Here is a 26635-nt window from a genome sequence, read left to right on the forward strand (position 1 = left end):
TTCGTCCTCTTGAGAGATAGAAAATTGACGTCCTCGACAAAGTTTCTTAAAACGAGTTCATGTACAATGTTTCCATAGATGATCATCAGTTTTAACAAGACATAAAAAATTATTTTTTATTTATCTTAGTGTATAGCCCCTTTAAGCAAAATAGTTCACCAGTGCAACAAATTATATTAAAATTTAAGAAACATTTCAGAAGACATCAAAATGTTACACTCAATAGTTTCGTCGCAAATGTGTCATGTCCCTCTTTTTTTGATTTCGTCCCACTGTGCATCGCAAAAAGCATTCATCCATTGTCGTATAGAACTGGAGACCATTCACCGACACCTTCCTAATTGAATTACAAACTCGAACTCTTCTCCGTACCACATCGTCACCTAAGTGGCACAAGCAAAAAAAAAAAAAAGATACTGACCCGTCACGCCACCGAACCTACCGAATAACTTTCCGTCTTCTCCGTATTCATTTTCAGCCATCCTGGCCTTCGATTGCACGTTCCGGGTGACCCGGGGGGACATCTACACGACCGGGCTGCGCTCGAACAACACCCCCGTCTTCCGGCAAAAGTCGGCCTTCTACGAGCGGCTCGTCGACACGTCGCTGGAGCAGAGTGGCCTCACCGTGTCCCGGACGGAAGTAATGGACTTTGGCGACGGGCCAACCATTGTGCTCAGCTTCCGGGTGTTTCTCGACATGAGGAGGATTAAAATGTAAGTGGACTTTTCCGTTGGGGGCTGTAATCATACAAGCGGTGGGTGCAGGGCATAATTTACATGTGTTTCATGGTGCTTTTTCTTTTGGGCTCGCTTCAGAACGATTAACAACGTGGAGGAGCATATCCGACAGGCGGTGCTGAGCGAGCTGGCCAATCCGAATTCCGCCTTCAAGAATATTAGAGTGGATCCGGATACGATAGAGATCAAACGGTTACTGGATCAAGAGGTACTGAAGACGGCGTTTCTCAAGAAGGAGGAGGTAAGGAAATATGGCATTTCCGTTAACAGCTTTTGTTATGAAGCTTTTTTCACTAAATGCTTTTTTTTTATTTGACTAAATATTGCATAGCACATGTATGGTTTATTGTCTGTGGTTTTCAGATTTATAGTTTTACTTGTTTCTTCTATCAATTATTTAATTTCTTTTGTCGCTTCTCATTTGAAAATTAAATGCTTTTTTTTTAGATAGTTTTCGTATCCATATTTGCCTACATACCATTCAATAACTTTTCTTTGTTTTTCACAACTAAAATTTTCGTACCTAGGGTTTTTTATAATCTCTGTTTTTTTTACTGGATTTGAACAAACAAATGTCTTGCTATTTATCTGGTTGGTAATCTATGGTTATTTTTCCGTAGGCTTATTTATAATCTTTCGTTTCCCCTTTAATTTGTGCATTCAAGTAATTCGTTCCGCTTTCCTTTAGTTTGGTACAACCGTTTTATTTTTATTGCTTAATGCTTAAACATTATTGCTGCAATAATAATCCCTCAATAATCACAAAAAACATCCTTCTCTCTCTCAAATCAACAGCCATTCCCACCCGCCAACCGAACACCGGAGGACCGTTATGGCCCACCAGCGAAAAAGTCCGGCGTAATCGAGAAAACCATCCACAAGTTCACGCCAAAACTGTCCACCTCCACCGTTCCGTCGACGAGTGCTGGCGACAAAAGGCCCCAACCCCGGCAGCCCCAACAGCAGACCCAGCAAGCAGATGGTGAATCTGACATTGACATGGATAATTTACCGGTTATACAAGGATCATTTGAGATAACGAAAACAGATGCGGACATCACGCAGAAGCGCGGCACGGCAGCGGGAAGTAGTTCGGCGGGGGTGACAGTCACCCTGAAACCATTCGCCGTCAGTCCGGCTCAGCTTAAGGTACGCAACGGTGGGGGCGGCGGTGATAAGCGGCAGAGTGAAAACGTGAAAGGCTCGTACGGGGAACAGGAAAAAGTGTCGCTATCCTCATCAACGATGCGACCGACCGCCACCGGAGGCAAACCAAAATATGAAACGGCGACAGCCAAGATTGAAAAAACGGACAAACACGGTGCGACAACGAAGAAAATTAAAACTAATTCTGGTAGTCGGAGCTCGTCTACGAGCCGCAGGACGACTAGCACTACCACCACGACGACGACGACGACTACCACCACTGCTGTCCCCTCAACACCGATGACAACGACGACGACGACGACGACAGAAGCCACCACAACGACCTCCACCCCCAGAACGACGTTAAAGAGCACTACAAGCCGCAGCACAACACCAATCACGTCGGAAGAATCCGAGTCGGCGACATATCTGCCAATTAGCGACCACAATGACACGCTGTTGGAGGACTTTTTGCAGGCCATCATCAACGATAGCCTGCCGGAGGAAGAGACCGCGCAGAAACGAGTGGATGAAAATATACCCAAATTGGACGTCAGCCTGTTCACGAGTGCTCCAATTTTGGACAAACAACCGTGGCAACCGATTCGGCCAACCATGCCCAAAGGCATACCATTGCACAAGTTCGTCTCGTCCAAGGCACCAAAGAAGAAGCCCACCCTGGCGGAGGAGATTCTCTACCGAAACAAGCACAGTGACATCGAGAGTTCACTCTACACGGAAAGTCCCAGCGGTCAGATTTACTACCAGAGCTTCACCAATCCTAGCTTCGGTTCTTCCACGCTGGGAATCGAACCGCTAGGTGGGATGGACGTCAAACCATACCCGCTTCCCGTGGATAAGATCTCGATCGAACAGATTCCAGATTTCAAGCAAATGACTCCGACGGCGATCAGTATCAGTGAAAATTTGATGAATATGACACTGGATGATAAGAAATTTGAACACTTGGGAGGAGGTGTCATTGCGAAGAAACCGGAAAATAAGACTACTCCGTACAGAACGACTACGGAGAGCATGAAGACCAGCGTGTATACGGTGACTCCAGTTTACGTGGAACGAATCAGTGAGAGTTTGGTCAACTCGACGGAGGAGTACGTAGAATACTATCAGGTCGATGGCGCTACCAACTATACGGAAATGGATACCACTACGACGATGATGATGGATGAGTTCAACGATACGCTGGATTATTTGCTGGACGTGGAGTCCAGGCTAAGCCCGGATGAGGAGGTTTACAGCACTGAAGCAGTAACGGCTTCGACGGTGGAGAGCAGTAGCGTGGAGAATTCCACCGAAATGGCGTTCGAGTTTGGTACGAGTGAATCCTTGGTAACGACTACGGAGCTATTCGAGCTGGAGACAACTCCAGCTTCGACGACGGAAATGCTGATGACTACTACGGAAACGACTACGGAGCAGCCCAAGACGACAACCAGCAGTAAACGATCAACGTTCGTTGAAGTTGAAACGCTCAAGTACAACCCAACAACCAGTGTTCCGACGGCTACGGCGATGGTTCCGGAACTTTTCCCCATCAATAAGTGGGAGTTTGTTAACGGTTCTCGAGTGACCGCGACGAATCGGCAATCTACGAGGAAGGTATTTAACGAAACCTTGCAAGCACTGATTGTGGAAAACATCCAACTTCCAACAACGATGGCCAGCGTAAAAATCGAAGATTTGCAGAGCAAGCGTAACAATTCAACGAACCTCCAGAATTTGTCGGCCATTTTTGACACATTGGCATCCAAGTTGGGTATTCAGACGGAAGCCTCAAGCAAATCACCCCCATTCTCTTCGCTGTCTAAAATCAAGAACCAATACAAGAGTTCAGCAACCCGTCTGGAAGCCGGCTCCACTAGGAACCGTACCCGAAATCCAACCCGACCAAAGCGAAAGAAGAACAAGAACACGAATCGAACAACCAGACTTACTTCAACTACAACCACCATCCCGACTGAAGCCCCAACGAAGACCACTTCAACAACAACAACAACAACAACTCCCAGAACCACCACCCCAACACCGCCACCATTCATCACAACTCCTTTTGCCAAACTAGCTCCCACCGTCATCAACGAGGACATCGGGGACGTTGTCCCCGTTATGCTCGCCCCAGCCGGGCCCGAGCTTTCCTCCGAATACTACGCCGGTCAGGCGGAAGTGGAAATCATCGATCCGAACCAGTACGAGGAAATGCTCCGGCTGCTGGCTACGACCCCCTCGGGAGCCGTTCGCTATGCCACAACCACTTCCGTCCCTTCAGCCCTGGTTACGCTCCTTCCCCCGAAATCCAACTCCGGAATCAAAAGCTTCCGACCGAAAGTCAAGCTCCATCAAGGTGCCTCGCTGCTGACCAGAAGCAGCAGCAGCAGCTCGTTAGCAGCTCATAATCAGCAGTCCACCGATGAAGGCAGGAAAATGAGCGAGAGTTTAAAATTAATGAATGCAAATAATGGCCGCGAGGATGGCGGCGGCAGCGGCGGTGGGGACGTTCTCAACAATGGTCGGTCCACGGTTGTCGAAGCGGCGGCTCTGATGGCCGAAAGCGGCGGTCGGGGATTTGAAAACCAAAACGATAATAAAAATAACATGGAAGCGGTGGTTAGGGCCAGTATGCGCTTTGAATCATAAAACAGGACCACGGCGAGTCCGGCGGTGGTGCTACAGAAGCCGAATGGGTGGAATGTAAGCGTGGAAGGACCGAGCGAAAGGGACTGAGTGCCTGTGAGTGAGCGAACGATTGTGATGGTGTTGGGACATTGGGAATAGAGCAAGAAAAAAAAAGTGTTGCGGAGGAGTAAGGCACACATCCTCTGTAGACTTAAAAATGTGATTATTTTTATAGACGACACGAGCATTTTTCGACGCGAATCTTTGCGAAAACGGGAGATGCGTTGGGAAAAGGGGGAAGATGTGCATGGGACTTTCACGATGGGCTTGCTAAACGAATTGCGTTAGGACTTTTAGAGTGTTAAAGTTGTCAACATGCAGTTGCTGAAAAGTCACGACTTTCGCGAGGGAAATAAATGTTATGAATATAAAGGTAGCCAGAACAAGGTTGACAGAATCCACAAATGGCCGTTACTGAGGAATTTTTGATGGTGGAAATTTTATAAACTGTAAAGATTGCGTGCATGACATTGTATTCAGACTTTTGCTATATTATAATTTTGGAACACGAGATCTTTGTATAATCTTTGTAAGTGGCAAGGCAAATCAATACTAGTTACGGCCATTTGTGGATGGATCAAGTTATGAATCAAGGACCATTGCCGATAAAAGTAATCAATTTCCACGGTTTTGAATCTTTTCATAACTATCAAAATGACCATCGATGTCGATGATTGAATAGAAAACATGTTTTTCACGCTAATTCACTTATAAACAAATATCCGCTGGGATCGGCGTTGTTCCAATTTGAGGGCATACTTGATGGAGGCCAATTAATACTTGATGGAGTCCAATTATGACCGACATAATGACGGACCTGCACTATCATTTCAAATTTTTCAGAGTACAAGTCTCGGAAACTACATAAACCTCACGCTTTGCAAGTCTAACTCCATATTTGTTGCTCTTAATTTTTTTTTAAGTTAAGAATTGATACATTTTTCATCCATGATGTTAAAAACCATTAGTCCCAAAAGAACCGCTCATGTTTCAAAGAAGGAAAAAAATCATCCATAAATAGTCTTAAGCTAGAAATGTCATCACATGAAACAATTAAAACTCGAAAGAACTGCTCATGTTTTAAAGAAGGAAAAATTTGCTATGAAAAATCACAGTCTAAAATTTCTTCGAATAAAAATGTTCTTGTTTGCAAAATCTCGATTATTTTCAAAGTTTTAGTTTTTAAAACATTTAACAGGCCTATGCCCTTCAATTTTTACTAATATTCACCATCTTGGATTCCCAATTGGAAATCTGAAGATTCGATTATTAAACTTATTCAAAGACACAGAATTATGAAAAAAAATTCCTAAAGGCATTTCATGAATTCATGTATACATTTATGTACAAAAGTCTCTGCTCACACACACGGCCAGTGAGAACGAGCCAAATTTGAGTTTAGTTCACTCATAATCGCCAAAAATGCAGGAACTCAGCGATGAGTAAATTTGCCTCATAAACATGGAAAACTTCAAAAAATCTACCGGAAAATGACGAAAATTTACGAAAATTTTACTCAGTCTAGAAGAAGTACCAACAGACTAAGTGAATCAAATTTTTAGTTTTCTCATATTTGTGATTGTTTCCTGGACAATCCTGGGAAACCCTGGAAAAACATGAAGCAAATTTACTCACCGCTGAGTTCCTGCACTTAACGTGATTTTTGAGGTAGCTAAACTCAAATTTGGGTCATTCTCATTCGCCGTGCAGAGCTTTTGGAACATTTTTGTAGCTCCTGAGTGTTCTAAATGAGGTTTTATAAAGGCTTTAAGCTTCGTTTTAGACATTTCAAAATTCAGACTAATGACTTAAAGGCGGTCGGCCTAATGGCATTCGTCCTCTAAACTATGGTATTTTTACATATCGGGATCGTCAACATCCAGTATTGATCTTCCGGAAGCGTCTTGTAGTAGTATTTGACATGTGTTTCATCATCCATGATAACACATGCCAATTTTCCACACAGTAAGCTGCTAAATACATATCAAATCATTAGTCTTCTTTAGTATGCTCTGCTGATCCGTCTTGGAAGGCACTGTATGGCTTAAATGGACCGTTTTCGCATAAACTAAAAAACGCACGTTTTGGCACTTTTAGGCCACTGTGCCTTGGTTTGACGGATGGGGCATGTTTGTGACCAGTGCTGTCATCAAATATTATAAATTGACAATATGGTTCACTTCCCGAATTCCCATATGTTTCTGAAAAGACGCAACAGTAATACCAACCGGTGGAAACTAGCGATTTCAAATTGGCTCACTACTTGACTAGTCTATTGGTCCCATGCAACTCGACTAATTAGTAGATATGTTTGTTTTGATTCGCTATGAAAGTTTGACAGATACAATGAGAGGTTCGTGGATTTCCTATGTTTCGAGGGGTTCATCGATTAGCTAGGGACCAAAGATAGTACCAGAACTGAGCCAAAAAGTTGAGCATGTTTATTCGGGACATTATGGTCTTAGAGTTACCTCTATGGTAATACCTCAGAGGTAAATCTAAGACCAGAAGGTCCCGAAGAAACGTGCTCAACTTTTTGGCTCAGCTCTGGTACTATCTTCGGTCCCAAGCTTATCGATTCACCCCTCGAAACATAGGAAAATCCACGAACCCCTCATTTTATCTGTCAAACTTGCATAGCGAATCAAAACAAACATAGTGTAGTACTAGAATTCCGACAAGAATGGGATACGTTAATCGTTTGCTTGGGACCAATAGGCTAGTCAAGTAGTGAGCCAATTTCAAATCGATAGTTTCGTATTGATTGTTGGTAATACCCTCTCCCGGTGAGAAAGGTGACCAAAACCATTCGTGGCATTATTATGTAAGCGTGTAATCAATTCATAGTTTTAGTTAAATAAAAGGTGTGGCAGACAGTATTAGCTTTCTAAAGCATTCTTACACGCCTACTCTGACGTCATGACATTTTACTACGTTCAGACTATAATTGATATCACGTAATATAATATGATATCAAGAAAGCCTATACATCGTGATATCAGCTACAGTCTGAACGTACTATTAGCTTAAAGGCGATCCAAACAAATAAAACAAAAGGCAGATTATATCTGCGAACCCTCTTTACATATTGGCAACTGACAGGTCACTAAAAAAAACTACAAGGAACAGCCCTATGGGCTTGTACGTAATGGTAACGTAGGACTACAGGGTTGTATATAATAAATGTTATCCTTTAACTGCAACAGGAGCTTGTGCTCTGTGTAGGAATAGGAATTTGAGCGGGGTTCTCTCTGTTTATACTCTTTAGTATGACTAGGATTGCCCTGAAAAGAACCTTTTGATATGAATTTTAGTTGGGCAGTTGGGGGCAGCCTTGATAGATAGCTGCTTGCCGGGGAGTCTTTCGTTGTGTACTGGAGAACACCACCACTCATTACACGAGGTAATTGAATTAACACCGTTCGATGAAACCGGATGGAATTCAACTGCGGTTAGGGAAAGCGCTTTTCACAGGAAATCGGTGATAATTTTAACTATCATAGCAACAGTTGCACATTCGTGCAATTTTCAATTGTGTCATTTTAAAAATTATGAAGTCGTAATTTTAACAGATGCGTAGAAATATTTCTGATCGATTGGTGATAAAATTATTGAAATCGGTCTAGGGGCAGCTGAGTTATTAACGTTCAAAATCTTTCATAATTTCGTTATAGGGGAATTTACGTATTCTCGTCAATCTAAGCAGCGTCCGCACTTCTATTAGAATTTTTTCAGCGTCACGCACATATATGACGTGTCTGTTTGTTGAAATACATCTGCTGCTTGCTTCTCTATCCATTCCAATCGACAGAATTTTTCAAAACGGGTTGAAAGCGTATTTACAACGCTCCAAACTTCTCAGGTGAGTGTGACTATTGTCGGCAGCCTCTTTTTCTTCGGCAACCTTCCCATTAGAACTGCATGTTAACCAGCTGTTCTATTATCGGCAACTCGAAATCAGCCCCTTTTTGCAGTGCGTATGCTTCATTTGAAGATAAATCTGGCATAATAGGATTGCTCGGTCGTACAAATATAATCAGATTGAGGCTGAATGACTAAAGAATCGTTTGGATACATTCAGGGAAGTGTGTTGATGGGAAATCATAGTGAAATTATCGTTTAAATTGTGGTTGCCGAAAACAGTCAATGGGTTCCGAAGCCGACATTTACCCTATGTTCCATTTTTGGTTTCCACAAAGTATGCCTCCATATAGAAATCACATACATAGTCCTACGTCAAAAGTCCAGACGTCGGATCGAAGTGTTTTAACACTTGATTTTCATATGCACATTTGTTTTATTATGGACCCTTTAAATTGTAATCCGGGTCTTTCTTGTTACAGAGTTTAAGAAAATGCACTTCTTATAATTTATCACTGAATGTTATATGGTATTCTCTGCATCTAATTCGGCCTGAAACATCATCTCTGGGGGTCTCTTTGTGGTGATGTCGGGATCATGGTTATCGGTTACACCTGCTGTATGGTAGCGATGGATCTTGCCATTTTGAAGGCTTGCTTCTTGCAGAATCCGGGTTGTGATTACGTTTTTGTTATTTTGCTTAATTTCTCGGATGTGTGTAGATTTGTACTTTCCTTGTATTTTCCTGTAGTTACTCCACATTTCTTTGGCCGGGATGTGGATATTGAATTTTTAAATGAAATTATTCCAAGATTCTTTTTTTGCTTCTGTTATGGTTTCCCGTGCTTTAGAGTTGGCTTCTTAGGTAATTATTGACAAACTGGGGGTCTGGTGGTCCAATTTTCTCTTTTTTAAGTCTTCGTTGGGCTTTTCTTCTCGCTTTGATAGCAACAGCTACTTCTTCATTCCACCATGGAATGAATATGTTTTCCCTTGGAGTTTCCTTTAGTTTTCGGAATTGAATTGTCATCAGCCACTTTTATTTGTTTTGTAATTACATTGGCTTTTTCAAGCTATTTCTATGATACTCTGATATTTTTTCCCAGTCAGCTTCTTCAATTTTCCATCTAGGCCAGTTTGAACTTTGATTCGATGGGGTTGGCTCCCGTGCGTGTCGTCAGGAACATGAAGATCGAGTAGTCCTGCTAGTTGGCTTGAGCAGCACCAGATGGCGATACATGATCCTGTTCCGGTTCCTCGCTTATAATCGATTCTATAATCTTTCCTCCTTACTTCATCGGATCCCCACAGTGGGTGATGGGCATTTACGTCGCCTACTAGGAGGAATGGTTCCGGGATATATGATGGTAGGTCTAATATTTCTTCTCTTTTAATATTTACTCCGGGAGGGAAGTATGCATTTAGGCTCTGACTCTGACGGCTACTGCCTCTAAATTTGTGTTCAAGTCTAGAGTTCTGCTATCGATGTCCTCTTTAACTGCCGTTATTACACCACCTGCTGCTCTTGTTCCCTCGGTTTTTTGACGATGGTACCGCAGGGTTGCTTTCACTCACTTGCTATAAAAAATTGTTTTTTTTTTAATTATTAAATTATTAGATTATGTAACGATATGTTGTACTTTTAAATAACAAGAAGAAGGTGTAAACTATGTGTTTGACTCATAAAATCTGCCAATTTTGCTTGCAGAACGTCAAAACCAGCGATCGTATGATTCTTGAGCGTTCACTCAGAGTGAGCGCTCAGGAATCGTAAAATCGCTGATTGCGACGCACTGGTAGCAATATTGACAGGTTTTATGTGTCCAACACATACTTAACGATCTCTTCTTGTAACTTACAAGTACTAATTATCATTATAATATCTAATGATTTCATAATTCTGAAAAACAATTTTTTATAGCAAGTGAGTGGAAGTAACCCTTATGGTACAAAGAAAATCCTTTGATGGTCGATTGTGTGTCATTTTGGCACATGGTTACCTAAATGCAAATAACTATTGAGTTGTATGTACTCATAGTTAAGCTTCGTTTAGCTCTTCTTTGTCTAAGGCCTCCATGTTCCACGAAACGATGCTGTTTTCTTTGTGTGTTTGCATGTTTGTGATTAAGTTCAGGGTTCGATTCAGGGTTGCATTTCATCATCATTTTGTTGCCATGATTCGTCTGAATCAGAGTTCACGTGATCCACATTTTCGCATGGCTCCATAGGTTTGCTTCCTTTATTTTTCCTTGGAGGCGACGGTGCAGGATTTTCATGGCTTCTGGGATGCTTTTTAGATAACTTGTAGCCGTAGAGTTTTAGGGTTTGTTCGAGCTTGGTGTCAGTCTCTTTGAGTTTGTCCAGCTCATTCTGTGCTTTTCTTCTTGATAGGCGTGTAGTGTCTGTTAAAATATGTTGTTCGCTGTTTCGAACTTTTCTTCCATTGTTTTTATTTTTTCTTCGTTTGTGCGGATAGCGATTTCCATATATTCTTTGAACATTTTTTTCATTTTTTCTTCGAATTGCTTATTCATGCTCAATTTGAGCCTCGGCGTACGATTTCTACCCTTTGTTAAGTTGCTTCATCTGTTTTCCTCTATTTCTTGGTTATTCTTCGTTTTTATAACATCTGCAAACGAGATTCTGTTCTCGTTTTCCATTATTTTCTTTGCCTTCCCAAAGGGTATGTTCCTATCCACTTTCACTTTGATTATTGCCAGTTACTTTTTTAGTACCGGGCACCCTTTGAAGAATGCACCATCTGCGCCTTCACAATTTACAAATTTTTCTTGGTTGTCACATGAGTCATGGAACTGGTCTCCACACTTACTACACTTTTTTCCCGCTATTGCAGTTCTTTCCAATGTGACCAAACTTCAAGCACACAAAACACCTCAACGGGGATGGATACCACGGCCTTGTTTCGAGTATCGCATAACCCAGTTTGACTTCTTATAGGGGGAGTTGTGCCTTTCACAGTGAGAACGAAAATTCCCGTGCAAATTTTGCTTTCGTCACGCATTTTCACTATTTGCTTAACTTCCACACCTCCTTGCCCTAACAAACTTTCCAATAGGTCAGCATCACTATCATTCTTCACATCGGGGTGGAATACCACTACCTTGCATGAGTTTTAGAGTTTTAGGCTCATACACATTGGCTGTTATTCCATCGCACAGTTTATCAATGTTTGCCAAGTTTGTTGCTTGGCTTTCATTTTTGACGGTTACAAAAATTTGACCGGCCTTAGTCTTTTTCACACTTGCAATGTCACCACAATACGCTTTTATAATTTTTTCCACTAGTACAGGGGATACTCCGTGGAAGTTCAGATCTTCTCTTTTCTCTCCATCACCATATTTTTCTCTCTGGTGCCTCTGGTGCCTGATATTACTCATCTGGGTGAATGTTGATCAAGTGTGTTTATTACGTACGTAGATGCTATTTGTGACAAAATTTACACAGGTAGGGACGTATCGGTTTAATTTGCACTCAACGGGCGGGCGTTGCCACTTGCAATTTGATGATGAAACACTTTGCCCAGCACGACTGAGCGAGTACTATTACACGTATGCATCAAAAAAACAAAAAAAATAAAATACTGAAAAACTCAGCAAAAAAAAAAGTTAACAAATAAATTACTGGAAATTTTTAGCAATTCTTTTCCTGAGTCAAACGGTAATTTTTGACAGTTAATAGATTCTGCTATTTACTGAGTTTTCAGTAAAAGTAAAAACTACTGGATTGATTACTGAAAACTCAGCTGTTCAAAAACCCAGTAACCCAGTAATCTAAACTCTGTGTGTTCAAAACAGATGGATTTGAAGTGTTTTGCATTTCAATGTGATGTGAATTGCTTGTTCTTCAAGGTAAACATCGAAAACATGAGTTGTGACTTCATCCTAATCGACCATGGCCCAGTGGGATCGAACGAAGACAACGGCAGCAGCACACCGCAAATGTCCAGGATCAAATCCCAATTCAGACCCGTTAAAAAAGGCATGTGTAAGCTCTGCCCTCTGGCTGCTTTGTTTATATATTTGTGCAACGCATTTAAACGTCGATTGTTCACGAATTACAACACGCCTACACAAACCAACTATATCATTTGCCAGAATGAATCTATATTCACGAGAAATCGACGTTTAAAGTCATTGTTTACATTTGTCACATAGGTCAATTTCACATGTTGCTCTAGTTACTAGCTTCCTCTATCATACGTCAAAACAAAAACTATAAAGTTGAGTGCAAAGAACACATGAGACGACTCCTGCTGAGTGACGGGTTGAGACAAAATTTTGTCCAGGCATCCTCTACCTTAAAATTTGTTAAACCAAAAAATGGCTTAGCTGAAATTTACAATATTTGGAAACTTGTTTACCTGTTTGCAGCAGCAATCTGGAAGCTTTTGAGCTGAAACTACATGATCTTTGGTTTTTTTTAATTTTTTTGACATACACATGCCAAAAAATGTCCACGATAGCTTAAGTACCCAACGATAATCTACCGATTCCAACGCATCTCCCCCAATCTCTCAAAATGGAACGTTCCGTGAACGTACTCCGTTGGTTCAAAAACGACTCGTCATGTTAACTACAGCGTCAAAATAAGCTCGAAGTAAAATTAACGAAATTAATTCAATTGAAATAAAAAAAAAACGATAAGAGGACAACTAAACCAATCCAAGCAACGAAAAATCAAGCGAAACGATTCGAACGCGCACCTGCTTCCCCACTCTAGAATTCATCAACCATGAAGCGGCTGCGTGATAGTTTGTAGGAAGAAATATTTTTTTTTTAGTATTTTGCAAACAACTAAATCCATTTCCCTTTCCAAACCCCCCCCCCCCCTCTTCGTTCTCCAACCCTTCCCTTAGGGTAATAAGGTGTGATTCTTTTATTTTTATTTTTTCTGGAACTATGTCCATCGTCCATTTTCCATCTATCAAGACTGATCGTATCAGGAGATCGAAAGATTGGGTACATGTGTGGAAGCAACATGTACAATCTTTCAATATAAAAAATAAATAAATAAAAATACATAGCAATAATTCTTCTCTCGAGAGTAATCAAATTGCTCGTAGTTTCTAGATGATACATATACTGTTAGTTAGTTGAAATTTTAGTATTTTCATCTCTTCGCTATTTCATAAGGCATTAACGTAACTTATTTGAATCAGGTATGATTTTATGTGAATAAACGGCAGTTTCGAGATAATCGAATATCGCACTAGGTTGTAAGAAGGTATTCATATCTGTTTTTAAAAACGAATTTCACTCCTCACCTTTCATCTCGCTGTATCTCTATCGATCTGTTAAGTATAAATCGTGTATTTTAAATTAATTTATTGTGAATGAATGAAATAAAGATTGATAAAAAATAATCTTTTTTTTTTTTTTTTTTTAGTCTTTATTATAGAGATTTTTAGCCTGGGGCTAGTTCATCTCTCTTAAAAAATAATCGATGCACGTTTGATTATTCCCTGAAATTATCACGACCCTTGGCGGACAGGTTTTAAATCATTATCATCATCCTTAAATTATTAATCGGAATCACCCATTTATCCGCTTTAATGGCTGTTACCCTTCCGTTTGGATTGAGGTTAAATAAATACTCCGCTTTTCGTAAAGAGTTCTCATTAAGCACGCTCACACTCACACACATTCGCATTAGGGCGGTTCATAATATCGATTTTGCTCCATGTGGACCACTGATCGCGTGGAATTACTGCAAAACCATTAATTTTAGATACAGTGTATCTCAAAACTGATCGTACAGCTGTACTTAAAGTTTAGAAAAACGGCTCTAAAAGCGCAAGTTAAAAAGATATGTCGATGCATTTTTGGCAGCAGACTCAGCATACATTTATCAATTATTGGCTCGGTATTGGGCATATTTGGTTGTGTTTACAAATAGTTAGAGAAATTTAAGAAAAACGCCTTTTTCTTGAAAAACCTTATTTTCTTGTAATACAATGCACTATGGGCAAAAATGGGTCCAAAATTACCCAAAATTCAATATCTTAACAGCACGCTGAATTCCGGCCATGAAAAACGACTTTTCCGAAGGGAAATCGTTCGGGGAATCGATTGCACGTGGTCCCATAGACCGGAGAGCCTTGTAGGTATGTGTTTTGGACCATTTTACCCCATTTTCCCCTACTTTTTGGAGGAATTGTTTTTTCACAGCTCTATTTTTCGTAAAACATAAGCACTTTATGCATGGTTTTAGAATACTATGTTTTTAAACAACAGTTCATGAGATATTAGGGGAATACGGGGTACACTTTATAGGGGAGTAAGAAGTAAAAGTGAACCCTCGCTAAATTTATTTAAATTCATAAAAATGTTGAACGATGCGATTGTTTGAATGAACCCAAAGGTTGCCTGCAATAAGGGGCTGTTCATAAACTACGTAGACAATTTTTTTGGGATTCTTGACCCCCCCCCCCCTCCCCCTGCGTAGACAATTGTCCATACAAAAATTTTAAAATTTGTATGGGCCGTGGTTAATTGTCACCCCCCCCCCCCCTACACTGTCTACGTAGTTTATGGACAGCCCCTAATAAGATTTTTTTTTAAATTTTAAGGTTAATTGGGGTTAAATAAGTTTTAATTTACTGCTATCTGTTTTAAAAGAGTTTTCACTTTTTTTGTCTGTATACAGCAAAACGATATAGTGGTTTTCAGAATTTTGTAAAAATTGGTAGTTTTGTTCCTAATCGCAACATATTAGACCCTTATTTTTTATTTTGTCATTAGGGTGACTATTTATATATTAGGGCGGTCGAAAAAAAATTTATTTTTCGATTTTTTTCAAAAATTTAAAACTTTTGAACTGTTTGGCCGATGACGGAACTCAAAATACCAAATGAAAGTTAATTAAAAGTATTTTTAAGAAAACAATATTAAGATATTAAAAAAAGGATTTTGTATTAAAAAACATTGATTGTTTTTTTCACTTTTACCCCTTACTCCCCTATAAAGTGTACCCCGTATTCCCCTAATATCTCATGAACTGTTGTTTAAAGACATAGTATTCTAAAACCATGCAGAAAGTGCTTATGTTTTACGAAAAATAGAGCTGTGAAAAAACATTTCCTCCAATAAGTAGGGGAAAATGGGGTAAAATGGTCCAAAACACATACCTACAAGGCTCTCCGGTCTATGGGACTACGTGCAATCAATTTCCCGGACGATTTCCCTTCGAAAAAGTCGTTTTTCATGGCCGGAATTCAGCGTGCTGTTGAGATATTGAATTTTGGGTAATTTTGGACCCATTTTTGCCCATATTGCAATGGTTTAAAATTTTTGAAATTTCGCTCATTTTTAGTCGTAATAAAGATCATTCATATGCCACTAAATTGACTAAAATTCGTTCATTAGGTAAAAAGCTAAAAAGTAGAAGGGTCTGTGTCCAGGGGCACGAACGGAAGCTTGACGTAGGACCGCTAGTGGACGGAACAAATATGTTGATCATTTAGTTCTTAACTCTTCCCGTTTTTGAATTGGTGGCCCTGAAAATGGCCGGTTGTTTTTCAAATGGTGGCCACACCAGTGGAACCCTCATTTAATTGTTATGGCTATTTTGACTTACGACGTACGGGGTAAAATCCAAACCATTTGTGGAATAGTTCTATTATTTAGGTTATCGTTCTTTTATCGTATTTTTTTATTAGGGAAGTCGATGCCGACCAAATGACGGCGGCCTATTGCGGGAAGCCTTTCCTCCGGTCGATGTGGGTGTTTTCGTCGTCGTCATCGTCTTCGTATTGGTGCGATACGTGCTGTTCCACTCGTACGTCGTGTCCGACGCTCGAAAGCAAATAACGAAGAAAACATTTTTGTGACATTTAAATGATCTTTATTTCTTGTATTTGTTTGGTTTACATGTATGAATTATCAAGTGACACAGATGCGTCTTTTCAACTTTAGTACATTTGAAATTTTAATTATTATTTACAGTTTCTAGTCCTATCAGGCCTGATATTAGAGTATGACCACCTTGGTAGGATTGGTTTAACGAAGAAAACGATATGGCAAGCGTTTTTATTGCCGCTGCTTTTCTCCTCCCTTCCTTTCATCGGTGAAATGGTGAGTGGTTAACCGAGCATTGAGCTCGCGCATTTGAGTTCGTGTGTTCGATTTGCGCTCTATCGTTGCGTCCGTGTTTGGGATTTTCCGTTACATTTCTGAATTTTGATTTTTTTTTTTAATGTGACCCCCAGTATAGAAATTAAAGGCGTAGTCCTAAGTCAATCGAACGTTTTACTAAAACAAATCTAACTTCATACAGGCTTTTCCAATAAGGACCAAAACTATAGCAATAAATCAATCGCCTGTTCAACCAAGAGCTACAATTAAAAAAAAAAACATATCTATTCACCATGTTTCAAAAAATTCCCCTTTAGGGTGTACGATCAATTTTGAGATACACTGTATATAGTTGTAGCACGCCAAAAATCGTCCAGTGATGATTGGCGTTCTACTTCCAAATGAAAAGGATTAATCCACAAAGAAACCACCAGGGACTACCGTTCTGCATCCGATTTTTTTAAACGATCGGCATATGCGCCACCTCTAATGAGAACCGATCGTCAATGCTTAGTTTGCCCAGCATAAGCCCTTACTACAGGTAGGCTCAGTTTGTCTCATAGATCTCATCACACCCGAACGAACAACATCTCAAACTCTACCCTAAGCATACGGCAAGAAAAGTTCTCCTTCAACGCTTTCAATTATCAGCATTGGAAGTTCCCGCTATTCACCCTAGAATACATACAGAAATACACAAGACCGCATCGATAACAATTTTAAAACAGCGCGCGCAAAGGGAAATCTTTCAGGAAACTAATTACCATGAATCATTATCAGTAAATAAGGAATCTAATAAGTGATTTATTCAAAATTCAAAAAGGTGTTCATTTATACAAATTATTTTTAATTATTCTAAATTCTATTTGGTTTCCCTATCTACTGTACGTGTCTAACTCTGTTCGGTCCGGACCATTGTCAAGAAAAAACAAAAGCGCTTGAAAATATCTCGCAGGAGTCGATGACACCAACTTAAATTGGGGCGATCATGGAGGACGACAATTATCGGTCACCGGTCACATGTAGGGGTAAGAAGGACATAGTACACAGGTGGGGCATAGTGAGCATCTCGTGCACCAGCTTGGACTTCCGGCCGTTCGGAACAAATTGGTTGGTGGTAGGATCAATATCATAATGATATTGAACCTACTACCAGTTGATTTGTTTCATGCAGCTGGAGATCCAGAGCCAAACTGCAGGATGCTCAGTATGCCCCACCTGTTCACTATGCCCTTCCTCCCCCTACACAAGGATAAAAGGAAAAGAGCTCTTTGGTACTTACAGGTCTGGTTTGTTTTTGTTTACGGTGTCTCATCGAGGTGAACTTCGGCGATCCGAAAGCTCGGTGGTGAGGTATTGAGGTGGTGAAGTGGTAAAGTGATGATGTCGGGTTTGCTACTCACTACTGCTGTAGTTCTGTACTAAGCCATCTAGCAGGGCGAAGATTACCCCGGGAACGGTGGAATTACTTGATTCACCTTTTACTTCAACTACTGTGACGAATGGTTTCTTTTGGTTGCGATTTTGACGGTGCGGTCCCTGCTGTGACATGAAGTTCCGTAAACTAAAGTATAGACCACAAAACATCGGGGAAGTTTAGTAAACTTTAGAAAAAAATCAAAATCTTTACAGATATTCCAAGAAGTTCACGAAAGTCCAGTGAACTTCAGGGAGTTCTAGAAATCTTTAGGTCAATTCCAGATCAATAAATTAACGAGAACTTCAAGTAAGCTTCATGAATTTCAAGCAATATTAGAGATCTTCAGGTCGGACCCATTAACTCCACAAAAATTGTTGTAGCTTTCTAGAGTTCTGATGATTAAAAAAAGGAAATGCTTATTATTATAAGGAAGTTCCATAAACAAACTGCGTGAACATTAGGGAAGTTCTAAAAACTACAAGGGACAGCCCTATGGGGTTGTACGCAATGGTGACGTAGGACTACGTTACACGTTATATAATAAATGGTAATGTGTATCTTTATTCAGCCAGGTATTAATCTGAACCATATTTTAATTATTTTCCTTACCTCATTTTTATATTTTCATTTTCTGTTCTATTTACTACAGTACAGATTTGTCTTTAATCTGATGAAATATTGCTTGGAGCCAATGCCCATGATTGTGCTGGGTAATTAAAATTTTTATTCAACAGATTGCGTTCAACGTATCCACATCGTATAATGGCCGCACCAAACAGACCGCTCGTAAGTCTACCGGAGTAAAGGCTCCTCTCAAAAAGATGGAGGAGTGAAGAAGTCTCATCGCTACCGGCCAGGAACTGTCGCTCTGCGTGAGATCCGTCGTTACCAGAAATCGACCGAGCTGCTGACTGCAAGTTGCCTTTCAAGCGTCTGGTCCGTGAAATCACCCAGGACTTCAAGACCGATCTGCGCTTCCAGAGCTCGGCCGTTAATGGTCCTACAGGAATTCAGCGAGGCCTATCTGGTCGGTCTGTTCGCCATCCATGCCAAGCGTGTCACAATTAATTCATGTTCCATCTACGTCAATGGAACCGTACGGTCGTGTCATGGATGCAACCTCTTATTCTTTTTGTCAACCTTACTTTCATAAGGCAAATCAACTAACTTCTTATCGCGAACTTTGCTAACGCTGCTTTCGAACATTTAAAAGTTCAATAAATCATCAAAATCTCTTTCACGTTGGAAATCGATTTGTGGCCCTGAAAAGGGCCGATTAATTGTTTGGATGGTACGAATTTACTTGGAGCTAGTGTACTTGGTGACGGCCTTGGTTCCTTCAGAAACAGCGTGCTTGGCCAACTCACCCGGCAGCAGCAGACGGACAGCAGTTTGGATTTCGCGGGAGGTGATCGTCGAGCGTACGTTCGAAGATGTCATTGACGAAGCTGTTCATGATGCTCATGGCCTTCGACGAGACTCCGGTGTCCGGGTGGACTTTCTTTCCTGCGCTGTCTCCTCTTCTTCTTCTCTCCCTTGACGATGACTTTTTGTGCCTTTCCGGACTTCTTGGCGGCCTTTCCACTGGTTTTTGGTGCCATAATTTAGCTGTTCGCTTCGGTAGAGAATAACTGATAGTCGTTTCGACGGTGGTGTCTCGTTTTGTGCCCGTAGCATAAGAAGCGAAACTCCTCCCCTTTTCAGTATTTTGCTTCCCACTGCATGTATTGTACCCTCCCTGTATTAATAATATGCTACTCGACGCAGGTATAAGTATACCCTCGATGAGTGAAATAAACCGATTGATGCTTGTACGTCAAGCAGTACAGTTCGGTCTTTGCTCGCTCTGTCGAGTTGTTCTAAAGTTTCTAGTTTGTTCCAAACATTCGCAGTTTAATCGCGTCGTCAGTAGTGTCGGTCGCTTCGTGTGATTGGAAGACAGCGCTCTCGGAGCAGACTTCGTGAGCAAGCGGAGAAGAAGAACAGTGGTGAGGGTAGCTCGGTACCTACCTCAAATAGGTACGCTACTCTGCCCACCGATGTTGGAAATACCAACCCAGTCTCGGTGAAGCGGACAAAAAAGAGGAAGAAGAATCAAGGACAGTCCGATGGTACGAGCGGACACGACGATGTTACCGCGACGAACGCCAGTGACATCAGTGATTTCGGCGACGCCGTCGAAACCGAGAATTCTGCCGGCCCGAGTGCGGTGAAAATCAAGCTTCCTCCACTGGTGGTGAAGCAAGTACCACTCAACACGCTGATTGGCGATCTCTCATCGCTGGGCGTTGCCGCTGAGTTTAAGCTCGGCAGGATCGGCACCAAGGTGATGCTGCGAACAAAAGCGGAGTACGAAGTGGCCGTGAAATATCTGAAGGATTCCAAGGCGGAATTCTTCACGCACGACATCCCCGGTGAGAAGCCCTTCAAGGTAGTCATCAGGGGTCTACCAAATTTTGACCCCAAGATGGTCGAAGCTGAAATCAACCGGTACAAGCTAGCCCCAATCGCTGTATTCCGAATGACAAGGAGAGACGAAAACGTGAAGACGTACCCGGATTGCCTCTTCCTGGTGCACTTCCAGAAAGGGACGGTGACTCTCAATGCGCTGCAAGCCATCCGATCGATCTACTCCATCATCGTACGATGGGAGCCATACCGTGGCGGCCATCGTGACGTAACGCAGTGCCAGCGGTGCCTCAATTTTGGTCACGGTACCCGCAACTGCAACATCAAGCCACGCTGCAGCAACTGCGCTCAAGAACACGCCACTTCCAACTGCCCTGCGGATGGAGCCGTGGCGTTAAAATGCGCCAACTGTGGTGGTGCACATCAAGGTTCCGACAGACAGTGCTCCAAACGCGAGGACTTCAAACGCATCCGAAAGCAGGCGTCAAGCAACAATCAACCAGGACGCAAGAAGGACAAAACCCCAGCATTCAGGACGGAGGATTTTCCGCCTCTTCGTGCTCCCCAGCAAAGGCAAGCGAATTCGCGGGTGCAACCCGCCCCTCCTCAAGAAACTTCCGGTGATTCTGCTGGCCAAAGCTCTCCATCCCCCCCTGGATTCTGGAGACAACCAACAACGCAAAACAACAACCCCGATCTGTTCTCAGCGGATGAACTGATGGAAATTTTCGTCAACATGTCCGGTGCTCTTCGTAAGTGCCGCAATAAGCCCGAACAGATCCAAGTGCTCGGTAAGTTCATCATCCAGTATGGCGTCTAAACCGCTAACTATCGTCACCTGGAATGCTTGCTCCGTAAGAGCAAAAAGGATTGAGCTTGCCGACTTCCTGCGCAAGCACAGCATCGACGTGGGCCTTCTAACCGAGACCCATCTAAAGTCCGGCGACAGCTTCTGGTTGGCTGACCACAATATTATCCGGCTTGATCGCACCAGCTCCAGGGGGGGTGGTGTTGCGGTCGTCGTCAAGAAAGGAATAAAATACCACACTCTGTCCCATATCCGCACCTCTATCATCGAGGCCCTTGGTGTGGAGGTGGAGTCGTCGACTGGATACGTCCAGTTCATCGCCGTCTACTGCCCTCGACAGTGTGCCGCCAGCAGTGGACTAGCGGCTAAATTTAAGAAGGACCTGTCCACCATCACCCGTACCGGTTCCCGCTTCGTAGTTGGAGGAGATCTGAATGCTCGCCATGAGGCCTGGTGGAACTACCAGCAGAACCAGAACGGTCGTCTCCTGTTCGACCACTCACAGCATGGGCTGTACTCCGTTTGGTTTTCGGATGAACCAACATTCATCTCACCGGCGGGCAACCCATCGACGCTAGACCTGTTCCTGACAAATATCGGCTTGTCCAAGCCGGTAGCCTTGAACGAACTCAGCTCCGACCACCAACCGGTGGTGTCTGAGCTGGGCTGCAACGTGGCTCCTGCTTCAAGCCTGCGCAAGGACTATCATCACGTAAACTGGGCCCAGTTTGGACGCGTGGTAGACAGGCACATCATCGACAACCCGCCGCTTGACACCGTGGAGGACATCGACCGAGCGTTGGAGGGACTCCACCAAGCCATAACCGTGGCTGACGAGACGTGCGTCCGACGAGTTTCTGTGAGGGGTAAGTTTATTGCTATTGATTCCCACACCCAACTCTTAATTCGCCTGAGAAATGTTCGTAGACGCCAGTTTCAGAGGACTGGAGATCAAGCAAGGAAACGTGAAATGGCCGATCTGAACAAGGAGATTGCTTCCAGAATGGTCTCACTCCGGAACGAAAGCTTCGGGCGGCTTGTCCAGAATCTGGACGACCGCTCCAGACCATTCTGGAAAGTTGCCAAGGTCTTAAAGACGCACCCTAAACCCATTCCGCCACTAAAAGATGAAAATGATGACGATCGGCTCATAATCACCCCTCAGGAGAAAGCAAATGCGATTGGTGAGCATATTGCCAAATCGCACTTGCTTGGCTCCAACATCCAAAGTCCGCTCGAAGTTCAGGTTGAGCAATGCGTACTCAACCTTGATTCCTCCCCTTGTGCCATCCCTCCGGAGGATAGAATCACAGTGGAACAGATTTGCTCGGCGCTGAAATGCACCAAAAACATGAAGGCCCCCGGGTTTGACGGAATATTCAACCTAGTGTTGAAAAATCTCAGCATGAAGGTTCACTCTCTGCTGGCTGCTGTCTTCAACAGATGCTTGGAACTGCACTACTTTCCAAGTATCTGGAAGACAGCGAAAATCATACCTATCCGCAAACCCGGGAAGGACCCAACGCTAGCTTCAAGCTACAGACCAATCAGCCTCCTTTCAGCGCTGAGCAAATTGTTCGAGAAACTCATTCTCAATCGTTTGCTCAAGTTTGTCGAGGAAAATAACATTCTCCTTCCGGAACAGTTTGGGTTCAGAAAGGGGCACTCCACCAATCACCAGCTAGTGCGGGTGATGAATAACATCCGAAGTAACAAAGCTGTATCCAAGTCCACAGCCATGGCCTTGTTAGACGTTGAGAAAGCGTTTGATAATGTCTGGCACAATGGGCTTGTATACAAGCTTTATAACTTCAACTTTCCATTACATCTGGTTAAAATCACCCGTAGCTACCTCCAGCAAAGGTCGTTTAAGGTATCGTTGAATGGTTGTCTTTCAGACACGTTTTCCATCCCAGCAGGAGTCCCGCAAGGCAGTCTGCTGGGCCCCTTGCTTTACAGCATTTACACATCCGACATTCCTCCCCTTGGAGACGGTTGCGTGTTTTTCCTGTTCGCAGATGATACCGCAATAGCCGTCAAAGGAAGGATGCCTCGCGAAATAACGAACAAACTTCAACGATGCCTTAACGCCTTTGCTGATTATGCCACCACGTGGAAAATCAAAATCAATGCTTCCAAAACACAAACAATCATGTTCCTCCATCGGCAATCACCCAAACTAAAACCGGCTCCCTCTTGTACTGTAATCATGGATGGCACAAGGGTTGAGTGGTCCGCCGAAGTAACCTATCTCGGGATGTTGTTTGACGAAAAGCTCCTATTCCGCTCGCATGTGGAGAAAACCGTAGTCAAGTGTTCCGCCTTGGTTAGGTGTCTGTATCCGCTGATTTGCCGCAGATCCCGCCTCTCAAGGGTGAACAAACTGGCTGTCTACAAACAAATAATAGCACCTGCGATCCTCTACGCAGCTCCGGTGTGGGAATCATGTGCACAGACTCACAGGAACAAAATCCAGGTCGCTCAGAATAGAGTGCTGAGGATGGTTCTTGATCGTCCTTTCGACACTAGAATAACAAATTTACATGAAGAGGCAGGCATTGCCAAAATAGATTCCAAAATAAACGAAATTAAGACTAAATTTGCACAAAAATGTAATTTATCAGAACATGCTTTGATAAGCAATTTGTATATAGTAGGTTAGGTGTACATAGTAGTTGTAGGTTAGTTGTAGTTGTAAATAGTAGTTATAAGTAGTCTCCTTTTTCCAATTCAAATCAAACCAATCCCACCAAGGTGGTCATACTTTAAAACAGGCCTGATAGGACTAGGAACTGTAAATAATAATTAAAATCTCAAATGTACTAAAGTTGAAAAGACGCATCTGTGTCACTTGAAAATTCATACATGTAAACCACACAATCACAAGAAATAAAGATCATTTAAATGGCAAAAAAAAAAAAAAAAAAAAAAAAAATGAAATAAACCGACGAACACACTCATTCGCTGCCAGACTGTTGAGCAGTTCAGTCGATTTGAATTCTCTCTAAGTTTCGTTCGTTCGTTCGCAAGTCGAATTAGCTCCGCGTTGTGTAGTGACGCTCTCGCTGACCCAGCCATGGGTAAGAAATCGCGCGGTAACGCGAGTGCCGGTTTACCGGGAAAACAGACTCTCCCAGGAGACGGCGCGACCACCGAGCCAGGCCAGAAGAAGCAGAAGAAAACCCCATTGCCCATCCCGACAGGCGTTGCGGACCCGCAGCCGGGGCCTCCCGGAACTAAACGACCCAGACCTGAAGACAGCAGCGCCACCGTATCAGCAGCAAAAAAGCTGCTGAGCAACAATCCGTTCTCCGCCCTGCAGAATGGAGCCCAGCCGCAGTCGGACCCTGAGACGGTGTCGAAAAAAGTTAAGTTGCCACCCTTCTATGTGAAGGGCTTCCCTCCCGGGCTATGGGAGCAGCTGGATTTCTACATTAAGCAGGGCCTTCGCTGCACCATTCAACGGTGCACGGAAGGCTACAAACTGATGGTCCCGGCCGAAAAACACTTCAACGCAGTTCAGGCCCTCTTGGACAGAATGAAGCTGGAGTACTTCTCCCACGACATCGAGGCCACCAAGCCGCTGAAAGTGGTGCTGCGCGGGCTCCACGACATGGACACCACCACCTTAATGGACGAGATTAAGGCGAACGGCCTCAAGCCGGTCGAAGTCCACAAGATGACCCGCAGCAAGGCCATCAAGTATCGTGACCAGCTCTACCTGGTCCATCTGGAGAAGAACTCCACAACCGTGAAGGATCTCCAGACGACACGCACACTGTTCCACATCGTAGTGAAGTGGGAGCGGTATAAACCCACCCACCGTGGCGTCACTCAGTGCTCGAACTGCCTATTGTTCGGGCACGGCACCAGGAATTGCCGCATGGCCAGCCGCTGCATCAAATGCGGCAAAAACCACAAGATCGACAACTGCGACAGCATCGAGGAAGCCACTCCCACATGCGCCAACTGCGGTGCCGCCCACAAGGCCACGAGTAAGGCCTGTCCGAAGCGGGCCGAATACGCCGAGATCCGGAAGAAGGCCTCGTCCAACAGCCAGCCCGGTCGCAAGAAGGTTCCAGAAAACAACGCGCAGAACTTTCCTCCGTTATCACCGGTCCAATCACGGCCAATTCCAGTGTTGCCGCCGCTCCCGCTCAACCAACAGTTGGCTGCCGCTGCAGTACCCGGTCAAGCCTCCGGGCCATCGACGGATCCCCCTGCTCCGGGATTGGCCGGTACAACCGGTGAAGCTACAGACGATTCTCCGCTGTCAACGGATGAGATCGTCACACTGTTGGCCCAGGCCATCATCATCAAGCGCACCTGCGCAACAAGAACACAACAGCTCCAAGCTATCATCTCCTTCGTCGCTAATTATGGACCGTGAACCCATAAAGATCGCCAACTGGAATGCTCGCTCCGTAGGGGCGAAAAACATTGAGCTTGCAGACTTCCTCCGCAAGCACGACATCGACGTGGGCCTTCTCACCGAGACCCACCTCAAGACCGGTGACAGCTTCTGGCTGCCCGACCACAGCATCGTCCGGCTTGATCGCACCAGCTCCAGGGGGGGCGGTGTCGCGGTCATCATCAAGAAAGGCATCAAGTACTGCACCCTACCCCACTACCGCACTTCCATCATCGAGGCCGTCGGCGTTGAGGTGGAAACATCGACCGGAAACGTCCAGTTCATCGTTGTCTACTGCCCCCGGCAATGTACCGTTAGCAATGGTACAGCACAACAGTTCAAGAACGACCTTGCCATCATAACCCACACCAATGCCCGCTTTGTAATCGGAGGGGACCTGAACGCCCGGCACGAGGCCTGGCGGAACTACCAGCAGAACCAGAACGGCCGCCTGCTATTCGACCATTCCCAGCATGGTCTCTATTCCGTCTGGTTTCCGGACGAACCAACCTTCACATCACCGACGGGCAACCCATCGACGCTGGACCTGTTCTTGGCAAACACCAGATTAGTCAAGCCGGTTGCCGTCAACGACCTGAGTTCGGACCACCAACCGGTGCTGACCGAGCTGGGCTACAACGTGGCCCCTGCACCGTGCCAGCGGAAGGACTACCATCGAGTCAACTGGGTCCAGTTTCGACGCGTGGTCGACCGCCACATCGACGACAACCCACCACTCGACACAGTGGAGGACATCGACCGGGCCCTGGAGGGTCTCCATCAAGCCATATCCGTGGCTGACGAAGAGTGCGTTCGACGAGTTCCTGTGAGGGGTAAGTTTCAAGCAATTGATTCCCACACCAAACTCTTGATTCGGCTCAGAAATGTTCGTAGACGCCAGTTTCAGCGGACTGGGGATCTGCAGCGTAAATACGAAATGGTCGATCTGAATCGGCAGATCGCTTCCAGAATGGTCTCAATCCGGAACGAGAGTTTCGGGCGGCTCGTTCAGAACCTGGACGACCGTTCCAGACCATTCTGGAAGGTTGCCAA

At 43.7% G+C, this 26635-nt stretch overlaps 1 protein-coding gene and 2 pseudogenes across 1 annotated transcript in view; 1 reads left to right on the forward strand and 2 right to left on the reverse strand.

Moving 5' to 3' along the window:
- LOC135708203 (mucin-2) overlaps positions 1–4805 on the forward strand; it is a 199455-nt gene extending 194650 nt beyond the window's left edge. Inside the window, exons 3-5 of the mRNA XM_065230212.1 lie at positions 479–716; positions 819–981; positions 1536–4805. Coding sequence (XP_065086284.1) covers positions 479–716; positions 819–981; positions 1536–4541 — 3407 coding nt within the window. The 3' untranslated portion in view covers positions 4542–4805. The remainder of the gene's footprint in view (positions 1–478; positions 717–818; positions 982–1535) is intronic.
- A 6218-nt stretch (positions 4806–11023) lies between these two features.
- Positions 11024–18568, reverse strand: LOC135708120 (uncharacterized; annotated as a pseudogene).
- A 670-nt stretch (positions 18569–19238) lies between these two features.
- On the reverse strand, positions 19239–19729 carry LOC135708167 (histone H2B-like; annotated as a pseudogene).
- Between the last annotated feature and the right edge of the window lie 6906 nt (positions 19730–26635).

This window comes from Ochlerotatus camptorhynchus, unplaced genomic scaffold, assembly GCF_037179485.1.
Source record: "Ochlerotatus camptorhynchus isolate MF236.1 unplaced genomic scaffold, CSIRO-AGI_Acam_v1.1 ptg000026l, whole genome shotgun sequence".
Lineage (NCBI taxonomy): Eukaryota > Metazoa > Arthropoda > Insecta > Diptera > Culicidae > Ochlerotatus > Ochlerotatus camptorhynchus.